The 15,945-nt window shown below is 42.5% G+C and overlaps 1 protein-coding gene across 3 annotated transcripts in view; it reads right to left on the bottom strand.

Annotated features, from left to right (window-relative positions):
- Nucleotides 1-15,945, bottom strand: part of LOC128696887 (sodium channel protein 60E-like) — a 538,339-nt gene that overhangs the window by 335,726 nt on the left and 186,668 nt on the right. For all 3 annotated transcript variants that reach the window (XM_070096097.1, XM_070096098.1, XM_070096099.1), the window contains exon 5: nucleotides 1,657-1,837. In XM_070096097.1, the coding sequence (XP_069952198.1) occupies nucleotides 1,657-1,837 (181 nt within the window). The remainder of the gene's footprint in view (nucleotides 1-1,656; nucleotides 1,838-15,945) is intronic.

Below are 15,945 nucleotides of genomic sequence, written 5' to 3'. Positions count from 1 at the left end.
CACATGTCACTGTACACATGTCACTGTACACATGTCACTGTACAAGGAGTAACAACACTACTAAAACTGGTGTTAAATTCTTTTATTCAAGGGAAGCACTAAGGTTGTGGAGTCGTACACAGCCCGGAGAATGGGAAGGGATATCAGGTCTGATCAGAGGAAGGAGAGATTAAACGAAGCACGGTGTGTTAGAAGAAGACAACGCCCCTGAGGGTTTAAAGCCACCTCAGTGGTTTTAAAACCCATTTCCAAACTAGTGTGGCCCGAGTCTAGGATGATAACACCTGGGTTAACAGAAACATCAACACAAATAATGATGGTACACAATGAAGGTCATGTCAGGTGCACACAGGAGCAGCAAAATTCCAGACCAATAAGTGTTCATGAGTGAGGCGTGTGTGTCTTACCCTCAACTACTGGAGAATTTACTCCTAGTGAAGATACTAGTGGAGCAGAAGCAGACACCCACCTCACGAACTTGCTGCTTGTCTGCTGCGTCCTGCGGGACCACCACTTTCTGACCACAAAACTCGTGTAGAGAAGGGTGAAGGCGAGCGATGGGAATAGTAGTAGAGAAGGAGGGAGGGGACACAGACCCGAAACACAAACACATGACATAGATGAAGAAAAAAAAGTATTTATCTGACACAGAAACATAGCCTCTAGCTCTCTCTCTCAACAAAGCCATCCATTTCGCTCTGCCACAAGCCAAACTTGAGATAACTCTTCAACTTTGCCACTACGCACAAAGCCTCTCCTCCACCACCACCACCCCCCACCCCAACAACCAACCCACTCTCACAGCCTTTGTATCACCACTACTGCTATCACCCTCCCAACACCACCCCGCCTACACCTACACACACAAAGCAGATATGTACGCGATCTCACCCTAGTCGTGACCCCCCATAGCTCGTGAATGGGTTCACTACCACACTAGATTTCAGCTGTAACAATTACTTCAATTACGTACGTGTGTGTGTGTGTGTGTGTGTGTGTGTGTGTGTGTGTGTGTGTGTGTGTGTGTGTGTGTGTGTGTGTGTGTGTGTGTGTATAGCTATTATTTGACTGAGGATCTAGTGTCGATCACCCTGATAAAACATCTACAATGGTTTATCATTTAACTTATACATAAATAATTTAAAACTACATCTTCAAAGATCCCAAAAGCAGGCAGTTTAACAGATGCTGGCAATGACTTCTTTCCTCGTGAGTTAACACTGAGCATGTGAAGCTCATACACCACTTGAGAGGCTTAAAGGGGGGAGGGGAAGGGTTAATCAGGTTTGATCCCAATTGAATAGATCCATGTTTCTGGATCAAGAGCCAGTCACCAGCATCAAGGTGCTTCCCCGCCTCCCTCCACATTATAAATGCCAGGCACGGACAAAAACTACCAGGCCAAAACAACACAGTCAGGCTTCGAGAACCCATCAGAAAACACTTCCTCAGGCACACAATGCACAGTGAAAACACTGGTACAAAGCAAGCTATTACGGTGACAAGAGTCAGCTCTATGTAAAGCTTTATCACTGACCTGGTAAAGCTCGACACAGCAAAGCTGTGACAATAAAACCTAGCTGTGTCTAAAACACCGTCGGCAGCACTCCCGTGTCAACACAACGAACACTCAACTGACAGACTGGTCTTACTCACCTCCGCCACTCCTCGTTGGTCAGGTTGTGACCCATGTTCTTGACGCACTTGTTCTTGAGAACGCCCATGTACACCTGTAGGGCGAACAGCGCGAACACCATCAGACAGAACACTGTGAGCGTCATCACCTCCACCAGTTGCTTGATGCTGTTGAGCAGGGCGTTGATGATAGTCTTCAGGCCTGAGGAAGGGAGAGAGACACGGGTTAAGGATGATTTAAGAGGTAGGAGGAGGGAGTGGAAGGAAAAGCAAAGGAGAAAGGTGAAAAAAACATAAGAAAGCAGGTAAGAAAAAGAAAACAAGAAAGCAATGGAGGTAGCACGAGAAAGCAACATAGAAAGCAAAAGCCCAAAAAACAAAGCAACAAATTCACTAGAGAGACAAAGTTAAAGTAAAACAAACCAGACTTTATTTAAAATTTAATTTCGAGAAGCGTTAGACCCCTTTGAGTCATTTGACAGTTGTGACTTGATCCTCCGTCTTGCCAACAACAGCCAGGCCTCTGATCACTCAGGCTGTCGGTAAGCACCAGAGCGCGCTTGAGAGCGAGCAAGGAGAGATGACTGAATACTTAAGTGATCAATGGAATCAGTTGAGGGTTAACAATTTTAACTAACGAGCAGGATGAACGCTTTGGATGTCTGGCAACAGACCAGTCAATTAGCATTAATGTATTGTTTGTGCGTGTAAATAGGTCATTAAGTGGATAACTGCCTCAAACACTTCTTGTATAATTATGTCGCTGCAGGCGGTTACGTTTGGATGATGATAATGATGATAATGATAATAATGATATGTCTGTGTCCCTCACCCCATTTCTCTATCTTTCCCTCTCGCCCCTATACCTATCTATATAATCTCCCTCTCTCGTGTATGTGTGTAAATATAATTATATTATAATAAATATATATATATATATATATATATATATATATATATATATATATATATGTATGTATGTATATATATATACACACACACACACACACACACACACACACACACACACACACACACACACACACACACACACACACACACACACACACACACACACACACACACACACACACACACACACACACACACACACACACACACACACACACACACACACACACACACGTGCCGAATATGTAGAACTGGTCAATTAGCAAGAACTCTTTTAAAATTAAGTCCTTTCTGAAATTTTCTCTTGTACGTTTAAAGATAGTTTTTTTCAATAATGTTAATGTAAAATTTTTTAATTTTGCACCAAAAGAATCTTAAAAGGCTTACCTAACCTTATTATAACAAGAGCAATTTATTTTAGCCTAACCCAACTAAACATAGTTAAGATTTGTTTACAATTCCACAAAATAGAGCGAAAAACCAACGTCAAAGACCTGGGAGTGATATGTCGGAGGATCTCACCTTCAAGGACCATAACATTGTATCAATCGCATCTGCTAGAAAAATGCCAGGATGGACAATGAGAACCTTCAAAACTAGGGATGCCAAGCCCATTTTGACACTCTTCAGGTCGCTTGTTCTATCTATTGCTGCACATTAACAGCACCTTTCAAGGCAGGTGAAATTGCTGACCTAGAAAATGTACAGAGAATCTTCACGGCGCGCATAATGGAGATAAAACACCTCAATTACTGGGAGCGCTTGAGGTTCCTAAAATTGTATTCCCTGGAACGCAGACGGGAGAGATACATGATTATATACACCCGGAAAATCCTAGAGGGACTAGTACCAAACTTACACACGAAAATCACAACGAAAGCAAAAGACTCGGCAGACGATGCAACATCCCCCCAATGAAAAGCAGGAGTGTCACTAGCACGTTAAGAGACAATACAATAAGTGTCAGGGGCCCGAGACTGTTCAACTGCCTCCCAGCATACATAAAGGGGATTACCAACAGACCCCTGGCTGTCTTCAAGCTGGCACTGGACAAGCACCTAAAGTCGGTACCTGACCAGCCGGGCTGTAGCTCGTACGTTGGATTGCTTGCAGCCAGCAGTAACAGCCAGGTTGATCAGGCTCTGATCCACCAGGAGGCCTGGTCACAGACCGGGTCGCGGGGGCGTTGACCCCCGGAACTCTCCAGGTAAACAATTTAATACTAAACAGTGAAATATTTTTTTTTCGTTAGGTTCAGAATGATTTTGGCGAAATTATTGCATACACAATTTTTGCTTGTCCTATATGGTAAGATGAACGTTGCTATTTAAGCCAAGAGCGCAAGTTCTGCCTATTCGGCACGACATAAAATAAAATAAAATAAATAAAATAAATAAAATAAATAAAATAAATAAAATTTAAATAAAATTTAAATAAAAATTAAATAAAAATTAAATTTAAAATTAAATTTAAAATTAAATTTAAAATTAAATTTAAAATTAAATTTAAAATTAAATTTAAAATTAAATAAAAATTATATATATATATATATATATATATATATATATATATATATATATTATATATTAATTATATATAAAATATCCCTGTGTACACTGCATGCAGGGTCGTACCCGTCTTGCAGGCTGCACATGCACGGAGGCTGAATGTCACTATGTGTAAGGCTACCATCAACTAATACAGTCAACATCCACCCATCTATCTCAACCCCTGCCCCGCCCCCCCCCCACACACCGCTCTGCTTCAGAACAATTCCCAAACTAATTCCAGGTTTCAAGATAACCACAATTTTTTTTCATTTGATCAAGCACTTGTGTGAAGGATGCCGCTGCTGAATATTAAACCAACATAACTAAATACCTGTCAGAGATGAGGTACGGGAAGAAGGGGGGGGAGTTGAAGGGAGGGTACACGTGTGTGTGTGTGAGGAAATTGTAAAGTTGTGGGTGATTTGCCATCTTAGTGGCTAGTTTTTTGTACATCCCACGTCCATCCTGTGGAGGGTAGGGCAGGAGCATATGGATACAAAAACTAGGCCCCAAACGGGTTAACAGGAGCACATTTGGATAGGGATAGGAGAGTGAAGGAGGGAATGGAGGTGGGAGGACAGATAGGGGTGTGTGTGTGTGTTAGGGGGTGGGGTTAAGTAAGGTAATTTAGATACCATCATTACCAATGTGCTGCTGTCTTCACTCATTTATGTAATGCATCAATCATAATCACGAAACAATTAAACCTAATTAAAAGTATTTTTCGTATTCCGAGGTCCATATAAATAATCCATCCAGAGGGTCACAGGCTGCGGGAATCTTAAGAAATTTACACGAGAAGGGAAATATCCTGCCGCTCAAATCTCACTACCGAGCGAAGTGATACAACGTAGGTTGGGGGTGAAGGAGGGGTATGAGAGAGGGAGGGGTAAAAGAAGGGGGTAGCTCAGATTCCTTGAATGAAGAGCACTCCACCCTCACGCCCACAGTCATCACCAAGGCAGCGGCCTCGGTGATGACTGTGGAAGTGCGGGAGGAGTGATACTGCTACTGCTGCTCTGCTACTGGTGTTCCATCATCGACCAGAAGTCATTATCACTCACCTTAACGTCAGCTGGATTCCATTAATCAAGAACACTTGAACCCCAATACAACTGGGACTAAAGCTCTGTGTGCATATACACAGATACACCTTTCCGTATATATACACCAAGAGACGTGCACCTCTCATCGTGTACACAACCATCCGACTCAATGTTTCACACACTACTACAGAAAATCATTAGCGTGAAATCTCCTATAGGGAAGTATATTCCATAATAAGCACTTGGCACCCTTAGCGAGGTTTTTCCAAGGCCCAGTACACAGTTAAATCTTCACCAACGTACAGTATACATACTAAGACGTGTATCTCTTAGTGTATAACACCTAAGAGTTTATTTATACCCTTATTTAAGTATTCAAGTATTTTTGTACAGTAAAGGTGTAGCAGGTCTTGACAAGCAGCCAGTCAATTGGCTTTAAACTTAATATATCAACTCTGCCTGCGAGCAACAGATGGCGGTGGTGAGTCTCTGTCCACCTTTTCACCCGGGGAGACTATTATTAAGATCTCTGTACAGATCTTCCCACAACGAGAATCTTTCTAAAGAAACACCTGAAAACAGCAAGAGAACAAGTGAGATTATCTGCTAGAGCAGTACTAGATACACTTGTCTTCAACACACTTAAGCCGGCGACACAACAGAAAGTATTGATAGTTCCACAACTTTTCTCATTAATGTCAAGAATAGACTTTAGCACCACAACAAAAACTTCACTGCTTAGATTGATGTTTAACCTGACAATTGATGTTTTTGATATTAACGACTAACATTTTATGTTTTGTGTAAACAACACACGAGCACTTAAATTAGCGCAATGACTTTTACAGGAAACTAATGTAATTACTAAGGATTTAAATATTCGCTTTCTCTCTCTCTCTCTCTCTCTCTCCCTCTTTATATATATATAAATATATATATATATATATATATATATATATATATATATATATATATATATATATATATATATATATATATATATATATATATATAATGTAATTTTTTTTCAACAAACCAGCCATATCCCACCGAGACAGGGTGACCTAAAAAGAAAAGCAAAAGTTTCTCTTTTTAAATTTAATGTATACAGGAGAAGGGGTTACTAGCCCCTTGCTCCTGGCATTTTAGTCGCCTCTTACGACAAGCATGGCTTTAGGAGGAAGAGCGATCTTCATCCCATTCTTTATTTTTTTATGATGGAGACTGAAAAGAGGTAATATCCCAGGGTGCAGGAAGTGTGTTGGTTGTTGTTTTACTCAACACACATCGCGTATCTCATTCATACAGGTCATATCCAGTTACACAAATAACCCGCACATAGGAGAGAGGAGCTAACGGCGACGTTTCGGTCCGACCTGGGCCGTATGTTTAAAATTTTAGTAATACACAGACATCTTTGGATGATCGTTCTAGCTTCGTTCTACATTTCTTGAAACCCCTCCAAGATTTATCTGACACAAGAGCAAGCAGGGGTGCAGTACAGTCAACTAGTGATCTCAGGTTAGCAAAATACACCGCAGCACCACATCTGGAGTGAAAATCATCTACAGCTCCAAGTGCTTCCAGCTCTTTATTTACAAAAGAAAGTCTGGTCGTATCAAATCCAAATATAGGGGCCTAAAATCCGAGATATATATATTTGGATAAATATTCAAGCTGAGTGCCATCCTGCAGCTGGATCCTGCCGACTGCACCTCCTTATCGGGAAGGATACTTGTTAAATACTTTCGTTTTCTAAACAGAGATGATCAGTTCCAGGTGCTGACACGATACTTTGGGTGCTGGAAAGAACGATGGCGTGAATCATTATACCATCAACAAAAGCTACTCATACAATGACTGGGATGAATCATTATACCATCGACAAAAGCTACTCATACAATGACTTGCTGCCATCTCCAGGACTTGAGTCCTGGAGATGGGAAGTACAGTGCCTGCACTCTGAAGGAGGGGTGTTAATGTTGCAGTTTAAAAACTGTAGTGTAAAGCACCCTTCTGGCAAGACAGTGATGGAGTGAATGATGGTGAAAGTTTTTCTTTTTCGGGCCACCCTGCCTTGGTGGGAATCGGCCAGTGTGATAATAAAAAAAATAATAAATAATTAATTAGAATACTGAATAAGGCTGGAATGAAGACACCACCCGTTGAGGCTCCTAATTCAGATTCATTCATTACCCTAGAAGAGCACAAAAGACTCTGTCAGACAGGTTGCCTTTGATCCAGCGAGAGAAGCCATCCTCCTACACACATTCTGGCAAATTCAGTGATAATTACATTTCAGTTAGCTATATCAAAAGCCGATTTGAAGTCAAGGAAGGTTGGTGTAGCAACTGACAAGTGTGTAAGGTGTGAATGGTGGTTATGCAATAATACGCACCAATCCCGTGCATGAAATCATGTAGTCGGGGATAATGCAAATGCTCGACTCTTCGCGACCATCCACTCGTGTTTCACACAGGCTGCTAATGGGAGATATTGGGCGAAATACATTTTCTGAGGCTGATTTTAGAATGGAATTGATGTGAATATTTAGTCCATAATTTAGGGAACTGCCAGATTGCACAGTGCATATAGGACAATAAGTACGTGTATCCTATGTATCCTGCAACCGACCTCGGTATGTTGCAAGTGAGGTATCCTTAATGCAGCTTCAAGTTTAAATTCGGAGGAAGGAATATTGCAGTCACCTTCCCTGTTGAGCATAAAACTGGGAGAGAAGAGGTAATAGGGAGGAAGAGGGAGGGAGAAAACAAGAGTGTGGGAAGGGAGATAAGGACACAATTACCGGGGAGTTGTGGGGGTGGGTGGGGGTGTGGGAAGGAGGGGGCAGTGTGTGGGAGGGGAGTGGAGAGGAAGGAGTGAGATAATGAGACAAGGCAGTACAAGGTTGAGAGACAGGATGGAGTGAGTGTGTTCTTGAGACGGCAAGAGGTCAGTGAGAAGGGGAGAGAGAGAGAGAGAGAGAGAGAGAGAATGAAAGAAATGTTAGAAGAGAGTGGCATGATCAGTTACATAACTATGACCATAATTTTTAAAGGAGTGGACTGGTAAGCCAGCGGAAGGCCTCGGTCAGATAACTAAAAGCTCCACCGTCGGGTCATCATCCGACTAAGACCCGCGTCAGGAAACACTTGTCATGTTCCCAGACGAACCTTACCTAACATGATCAACTACAGTAAGTACTAATATACAAAAATTTCCTCACCTGTACTAATTTGTAAACCCAGGAGGCTACAATGTACAGTGTACAAACAGCAGGGCCAAAGCCTGACGGGGGCATGAAGGGGGCGCCTCCCCCTTAGAATTTTAAAGAAAAAAGCTTAAAATAAGTAATTCGGAAATTTTGACACACACACACACACACACACACACACACACATACACACACACACACAAATAAGTCAGCCTATGGCCCCATTTAACAGAGGCACGAGCATATAAAATATCCGTACAGACCGCAGCCCTGGTCTATGAGCAACCTGCCCTGACCTTCCCAGGTCTGCTCCAGGCCTGTAATATAACCTTTATGTATGGAAATTCCATAATATATTTACATGCGCTGGGAAAAATAAAATATTAAAATTCTGTCCCTCCAGAGCTCGGAAAAAACTAAAAATATATACAATAAGTGGAATACTGAATGTCGTCCATTAGTGAGTTTAAAATCCATGAATCTGGAAGAAACTGCGAGACTTACTGTTACGTGTTACTATTACATGTTACTGTTATGTGTTACTGTTACATGTTACTGCTAATGTTCCTTAATGTTTTAAAGCCCTCAAAGAGTTTCCACAACACTACAACACTCACCACAACACTACAACGCTCAGCACAACACCACAATACTCATCACAACACTACAACACTCGTCACACTACAACACTCACCACAACATTATAACACTCATCACAACACTACAACACTCGTCACACTACAACACTTACCACAACACTCATCACAACACTACAACACTTATAACACTACAACTCATCACAACACTATAACGCTCACCACGACACTACAACACTCATCACAACACTACAACTCATCACACTACAACACTCATCACAACACTATAACGTTCACCACACCACTACAACACTCACCACAACACTATAACACTCACCATACCACTACAACACTCACCACAACACAACAATCACTACAACACTCAACACTCACCACAACACTACGACACTCACCACAACACTAAAACACTCAGCACAACACTACAACGCTCACCACAACACCACAACACTCACCATAGCACTACAACACTCACCACAACACTATAACACTCACCACAACACTACAACGCTCACCACAACACCACAACACTCACCACAACACTACAACACTCACCACAACACTACAACACTCACAACACTACAACACTCACCACAACACTACAACACTCACCACAACACTACAACGCTCACCACAACACTACAACACTCACAACACTACAACACTCACCACAACACTACAACACTCACCACAACACTACAACACTCACCACAACACTACAACACTCACAACAACATTACAACACTCACCACAACACTACAACACTCACCACAACACTACAACACTCACCACAACACTACAACACTCACAACAACATTACAACACTCACCACAACACTACAACACTCACCACAACACTACAACTCTCACCACAACACTACAACACTCACAACACTACAACACTCACAACAACATTACAACACTCACCACAACACTCACCACAACACTATAACACCCACCACAACACTACAACACTCACCACAACACTACACTCACCACAACACTACAACACTCACAACAACATTACAACACTCACCACAACACTACAACACTCACCACACCACTACAACACTCACCACAACACTACAACACTCACCACAACACTACAACTCACCACAACACTACAACACTCACCACAACACTACAACACTCACAACAACATTACAACACTCACCACAACACTACAACACTCACCACAACACTACAACACTCACCACAACACTACAACACTCACCACAACACTACAACACTCACAACAACACTACAACACTCACCACAACACTACAACACTCACCACAACACTACAACATTCACCGCAACACTACAACACTCACCACAACTCTACAACACTCACCACAACACTACAACACTCACCACAACACTACAACATTCACCGCAACACTACAACACACCACAACACTACAACACTCACCACAACACTACAACACTCACCACAACACTCACTACAACATTCACCACAAAACTACAACACTCACCACAACACTACAACACTCACCACAACACTACAACATTCACCGCAACACTACAACACTCACCACAACACTACAACACTCACCACAATACCACAACACTACAACACTCACCACAACACTACAACACTCACCACAACACTACAACACTCACCACAACACTACAACACTCACAACAACATTACAACACTCACCACAACATTACAACACTCACCACAACACTACACTCACCACAACACTACAACACTCACAACAACATTACAACACTCACCACAATACCACAACACTCACCACAACACTACAACACTCATCACAACACTACAACTCACCACAACACTACAACACTCACCACAACACTACAACACTCACCACAACACTACAACACTCACCACAACACTACAACACTCACCACAACACTACAACACTCACCACAACACTACAACACTCACCACAACACTACAACACTCACCACAACACTACAACACTCATCACACCACCAGCTTATAACTCCCCCTCCAGCAAGCTCAAAGTTAACAAGTAGCAAGACTTGCATTCTTTTTTCTTCCCGGAAATACTGAAGCAGAAGAAATTAAGAAGAACTGTCTGATGTTTCAGGGGAAATATTACAAAGAGAGAGAGAGAGAGAGAGAGAGAGAGAGAGAGAGAGAGAGAGAGAGAGAGAGAGAGAGAGAGAGAGAGATTCATGTAGGATGCACTCGAAGCCAGGAACCGAGAACCTCCGCTGTCAGGAGGGGGATGGGAGGGGAGGAAGGGAGAGGAGGGGGGAGAGAGGGAGTGAAGGAAGAGGGGGACAGGGAAGATGGAGAGGAAAGGAAGGAGGGATGGGATTAAAAAGCAAAGGAAACAGGTAGTTACTATTGGCCCTGGGAATGGAGAACATACACTCAAGTCATACCCACCAACATACTCCCGTCATACACACACCGTCAAACATACCACCACTCCTCCATACACACGGCCGCACTGCCATACACACAACATACAAACATTAAACCAACCATGTACAAAACTTGATGTTTCATCTACAAGCCCTGAGTCTCCTCTGCTACAGCCTGGCTCTGATGGTAGTCTGTCACCGCGATAAACGGTCGTAGGATCGAGCCTCGAACACGCCTTGCGCTAAATGAACACACGGGTTTAAAGCCTCACGACACTTAAAATTAAGAAACGATGCAATGTCTTGGAGATCCCCAAGGTGTATACCACAAACAACAGCAGGAATCCCGACAGACCATGACTGACATCAGTGTTCACTATTGTCTGACATTAGGGTGGCCATTTCCAGAATTTGTGTATGGAATAATTTCGAAAAATCATTCTGGACCTAACGAAAAAAATATATTTCATTTTGCTGGTTTATTATTATTGTAAACTTGTATAAAAATATATTTAGTTGGATTAGGTTAAATTAAATTACGCTTTTATATAAGGTTAGGCAAGTTTCCTAAGGTTCTTTTGGTACAAAATCATTAATTTTTATATTAACATAAATGAAAAAAAAATATATCTTTAAACGTATAAGAGAAAATTTTAGAAAAGACTTAATTTTAAATGAGTTTTTGTTAATTGACCAACTATACCTATTCGACACACACACACACACACATATATATATATATATAAATAAACATATATATATATATATATATATATAAACATATATATATATATATATATATATATATATATATATATATATATATATATATAAAACCAAAATACGCAAATTATCAACTTCTATTATTTAATAAATTATTAAGTAAAGTACCAAGCCTGGAGGTTTAACCTAAATTAAACAAGTTTTATGATGAGCTGAAATATATAAAAAGCTGAAGAAAATATACAAAATATACTTAGGAGAATTATTTGTTAAATATCACTATAATGTGATAAATGCTACTTTGCGGTATTTTTTCTAATAAACTTGAGCATTTACTGCCCACTGCGACCTTCGAGAGACTGTCTCAGACCACACGTACACGTACACGTACACTGCGGCTTCACGCGTTGTGTTGTCAATGGCAACTACATAAAATTATAATAAAAATTATAATAAAAATACATCCATGGTTATTGTGGCTTACAGTTCCCGTAAGGTACTTCATATATTCCTTCTTAGACAGGCCCCAAAAAGAAAGTCAAATTAACGTCCTGCTTGAGGCGACGCAGGACAGAGGACAGAGTGCTCAAAAGCAGGACGTCTGGCCAGCCTAGCTGACATCAATGTTCATAATTGACCTTGTAACCCAGCCTGACCCGAGTATTCACAGAGCTTCAAGTACCTGCGTCAGGCTTGGAGACAGGAGTCACTCCTAGGTCTGTTAGACTAAAGGATGAACTGGAGTGCACTGTGCTAGGCCAAACATTTCTTTGGTCCTCATGTGCTTAGCAATTTTCAATTAATAATAATAATAATAATAATAATAATAATAATAATAATAATAATAATAATAATAATAATGTTTATTTCTATCAGAACATGTACAAGGCATACAGGCCTAGCTGACTTCAATGACATACTATTTTATAGAAAGCCGCTTGTTATGCAGAGCATTTCGAGCAAATTAGGTCAATTTTGTCCCCAGGATGCGACCCAAACCAGTCGCCTAAGACCCAGATACCTATTTTACTGCTAGGTGAACAGAGACAGCAGGTGTCTTCAGGAAACACGTCCTAGTGTTATCCACCTATACCGGGGATCGAACTACGGACCTCAATGTGAGTACTGTGTACACTAGCAATTGAGCTACGGGACGTCCATTAATGTAATTAATAATATACGAGATCCAACAATGAGGTGACCACCCCGAGCCACTCTGGGCTGGTCATCAAGACAACAGCAGTGTGAGTGGGAACTCAAGTGCTCACCATCAAAGAATTGCCTGGTAAATGACCATAATAAGCGTCTTAATTACTCATTGCAAAACCCATCCCATCCATCATTAATGACCTCAATTACGTTAAAATATGTTGACCAAGCTAATTACCGGAACCAGGTACTATAGTGTCCTTATCCACAATCTACGGAGACGTAGGTCTACTGGCGATGCCGTCCACCGAGGGCAGGTAAGAGCGCTTCCTCACTCAACAAGAAGTGGGCTGGCAAATTTAATTTTCATGTTTAACCAAGATATAAAGTAGCGGTAAGCCAGTTGATCCTCACTGATACCCACTGATACCATAGTCAGTACTGCCTCACAACACAGTACTGCCTCACAACACAGTACTGTCTCACAACACAGTACTGTCTCACAACACAGTACTGTCTCACAACACAGTACTGCTTCACAACACAGTACTGCCTCACAACACAGTACTGCCTCACAACACAGTACTGTCTCAACACAGTACTGTCTCACAACACAGTACTGTCTCACAACACAGTACTGTCTCACAACACAGTACTGCCTCACAACACAGTACTGTCTCACAACACAGTACTGTCTCACAACACAGTACTGTCTCACAACACAGTACTGTCTCACAACACAGTACTGCCTCACAACACAGTACTGCCTCACAACACAGTACTGTCTCACAACACAGTACTGCCTCACATCACAGTACTGCCTCACATCACAGTACTGCCTCACAACACAGTACTGTCTCACAACACAGTACTGCCTCACAACACAGTACTGCCTCACAACACAGTACTGCCTCACAACACAGTACTGTCTCACAACACAGTACTGCCTCACAACACAGTACTGCCTCACATCACAGTACTGCCTCACAACACAGTACTGCCTCACAACACAGTACTGCCTCACAACATAGTACCTCACAACACAGTACCGCCTCACAACAGTCAGTACTGCCTCACAACACAGTACTGCCTCACAACACAGTACTGCCTCACAACACAGTACTGCCTCACAACACAGTACTGCCTCACAACACAGTACTGCCTCACAACACAGTACTGCCTCACAACATAGTACCGCCTCACAACACAGTACCGCCTCACAACAGTCAGTACTGCCTCACAACACAGTACTGTCTCACAACACAGTACTGCCTCACAACACAGTCAGTACCGCCTCACAACACAGTACTGTCTCACAACACAGTACTGTCTCACAACACAGTACTGTCTCACAACACAGTACTGTCTCACAACACAGTACTGCCTCACAACACAGTACTGCCTCACAACACAGTACTGTCTCACAACACAGTACTGCCTCACATCACAGTACTGCCTCACATCACAGTACTGGCTCACAACACAGTACTGTCTCACAACACAGTACTGCCTCACAACACAGTACTGCCTCACAACACAGTACTGCCTCACAACACAGTACTGTCTCACAACACAGTACTGCCTCACAACACAGTACTGCCTCACATCACAGTACTGCCTCACAACACAGTACTGCCTCACAACACAGTACTGCCTCACAACATAGTACCTCACAACACAGTACCGCCTCACAACAGTCAGTACTGCCTCACAACACAGTACTGCCTCACAACACAGTACTGCCTCACAACACAGTACTGCCTCACAACACAGTACTGCCTCACAACACAGTACTGCCTCACAACATAGTACCGCCTCACAACACAGTACCGCCTCACAACAGTCAGTACTGCCTCACAACACAGTACTGTCTCACAACACAGTACTGCCTCACAACACAGTACTGCCTCACAACATAGTACCGCCTCACAACACAGTACCGCCTCACAACAGTCAGTACTGCCTCACAACACAGTACTGTCTCACAACACAGTACCGCCTCACAACACAGTACTGCCTCACAACACAGTACTGCCTCACAACACAGTACTGCCTCACAACATAGTACCGCCTCACAACACAGAACTGTCTCACAACACAGTACTGCCTCACAACACAGTCAGTACCGCCTAACAACACAGTACTACCTCACAACACAGTCAGTACCGCCTCACAACAGTCAGTACCGCCTCACAACACAGTACTGCCTCACAACAGTCAGTACAGCCTCACAACACAGTACTGCCTCACAACACAGTACTGCCTCACAACACAGTACCGCCTCACAACACAGTCAGTACCGCCTCACAACACAGTACTGCCTCACAACACAGTACTGCCTCACAACACAGTACCGCCTCACAACAGTCATTACCGTCTCACAACACAGTACTGTCTCACAACACAGTACTGCCTCACAACACAGTACTGCCTCACAACGTAGTACCGCCTCACAACACAGTACCGCCTCACAACACAGTACTGCCTCACAACACAGTACCGCCTCACAACACAGTACTGCCTCACAACACAGTACTGTCTCACAACACAGTACTGCCTCACAACGCAGTACTCCCTCACAACATAGTACCGCCTCACAACCCAGTACCGCCTCACAACACAGTACTGCCTCACAACACAGTACCGCCTCACAACACAGTACTGCCTCACAACACAGTCAGTACCGCCTCACAACACAGTACTGCCTCACAACAC

Source organism: Cherax quadricarinatus, chromosome 52 (genome assembly GCF_038502225.1).
Source record: "Cherax quadricarinatus isolate ZL_2023a chromosome 52, ASM3850222v1, whole genome shotgun sequence".
NCBI classification, from domain to species: domain Eukaryota; kingdom Metazoa; phylum Arthropoda; class Malacostraca; order Decapoda; family Parastacidae; genus Cherax; species Cherax quadricarinatus.
This window is presented reverse-complemented; position numbering and strand designations above follow the sequence as displayed.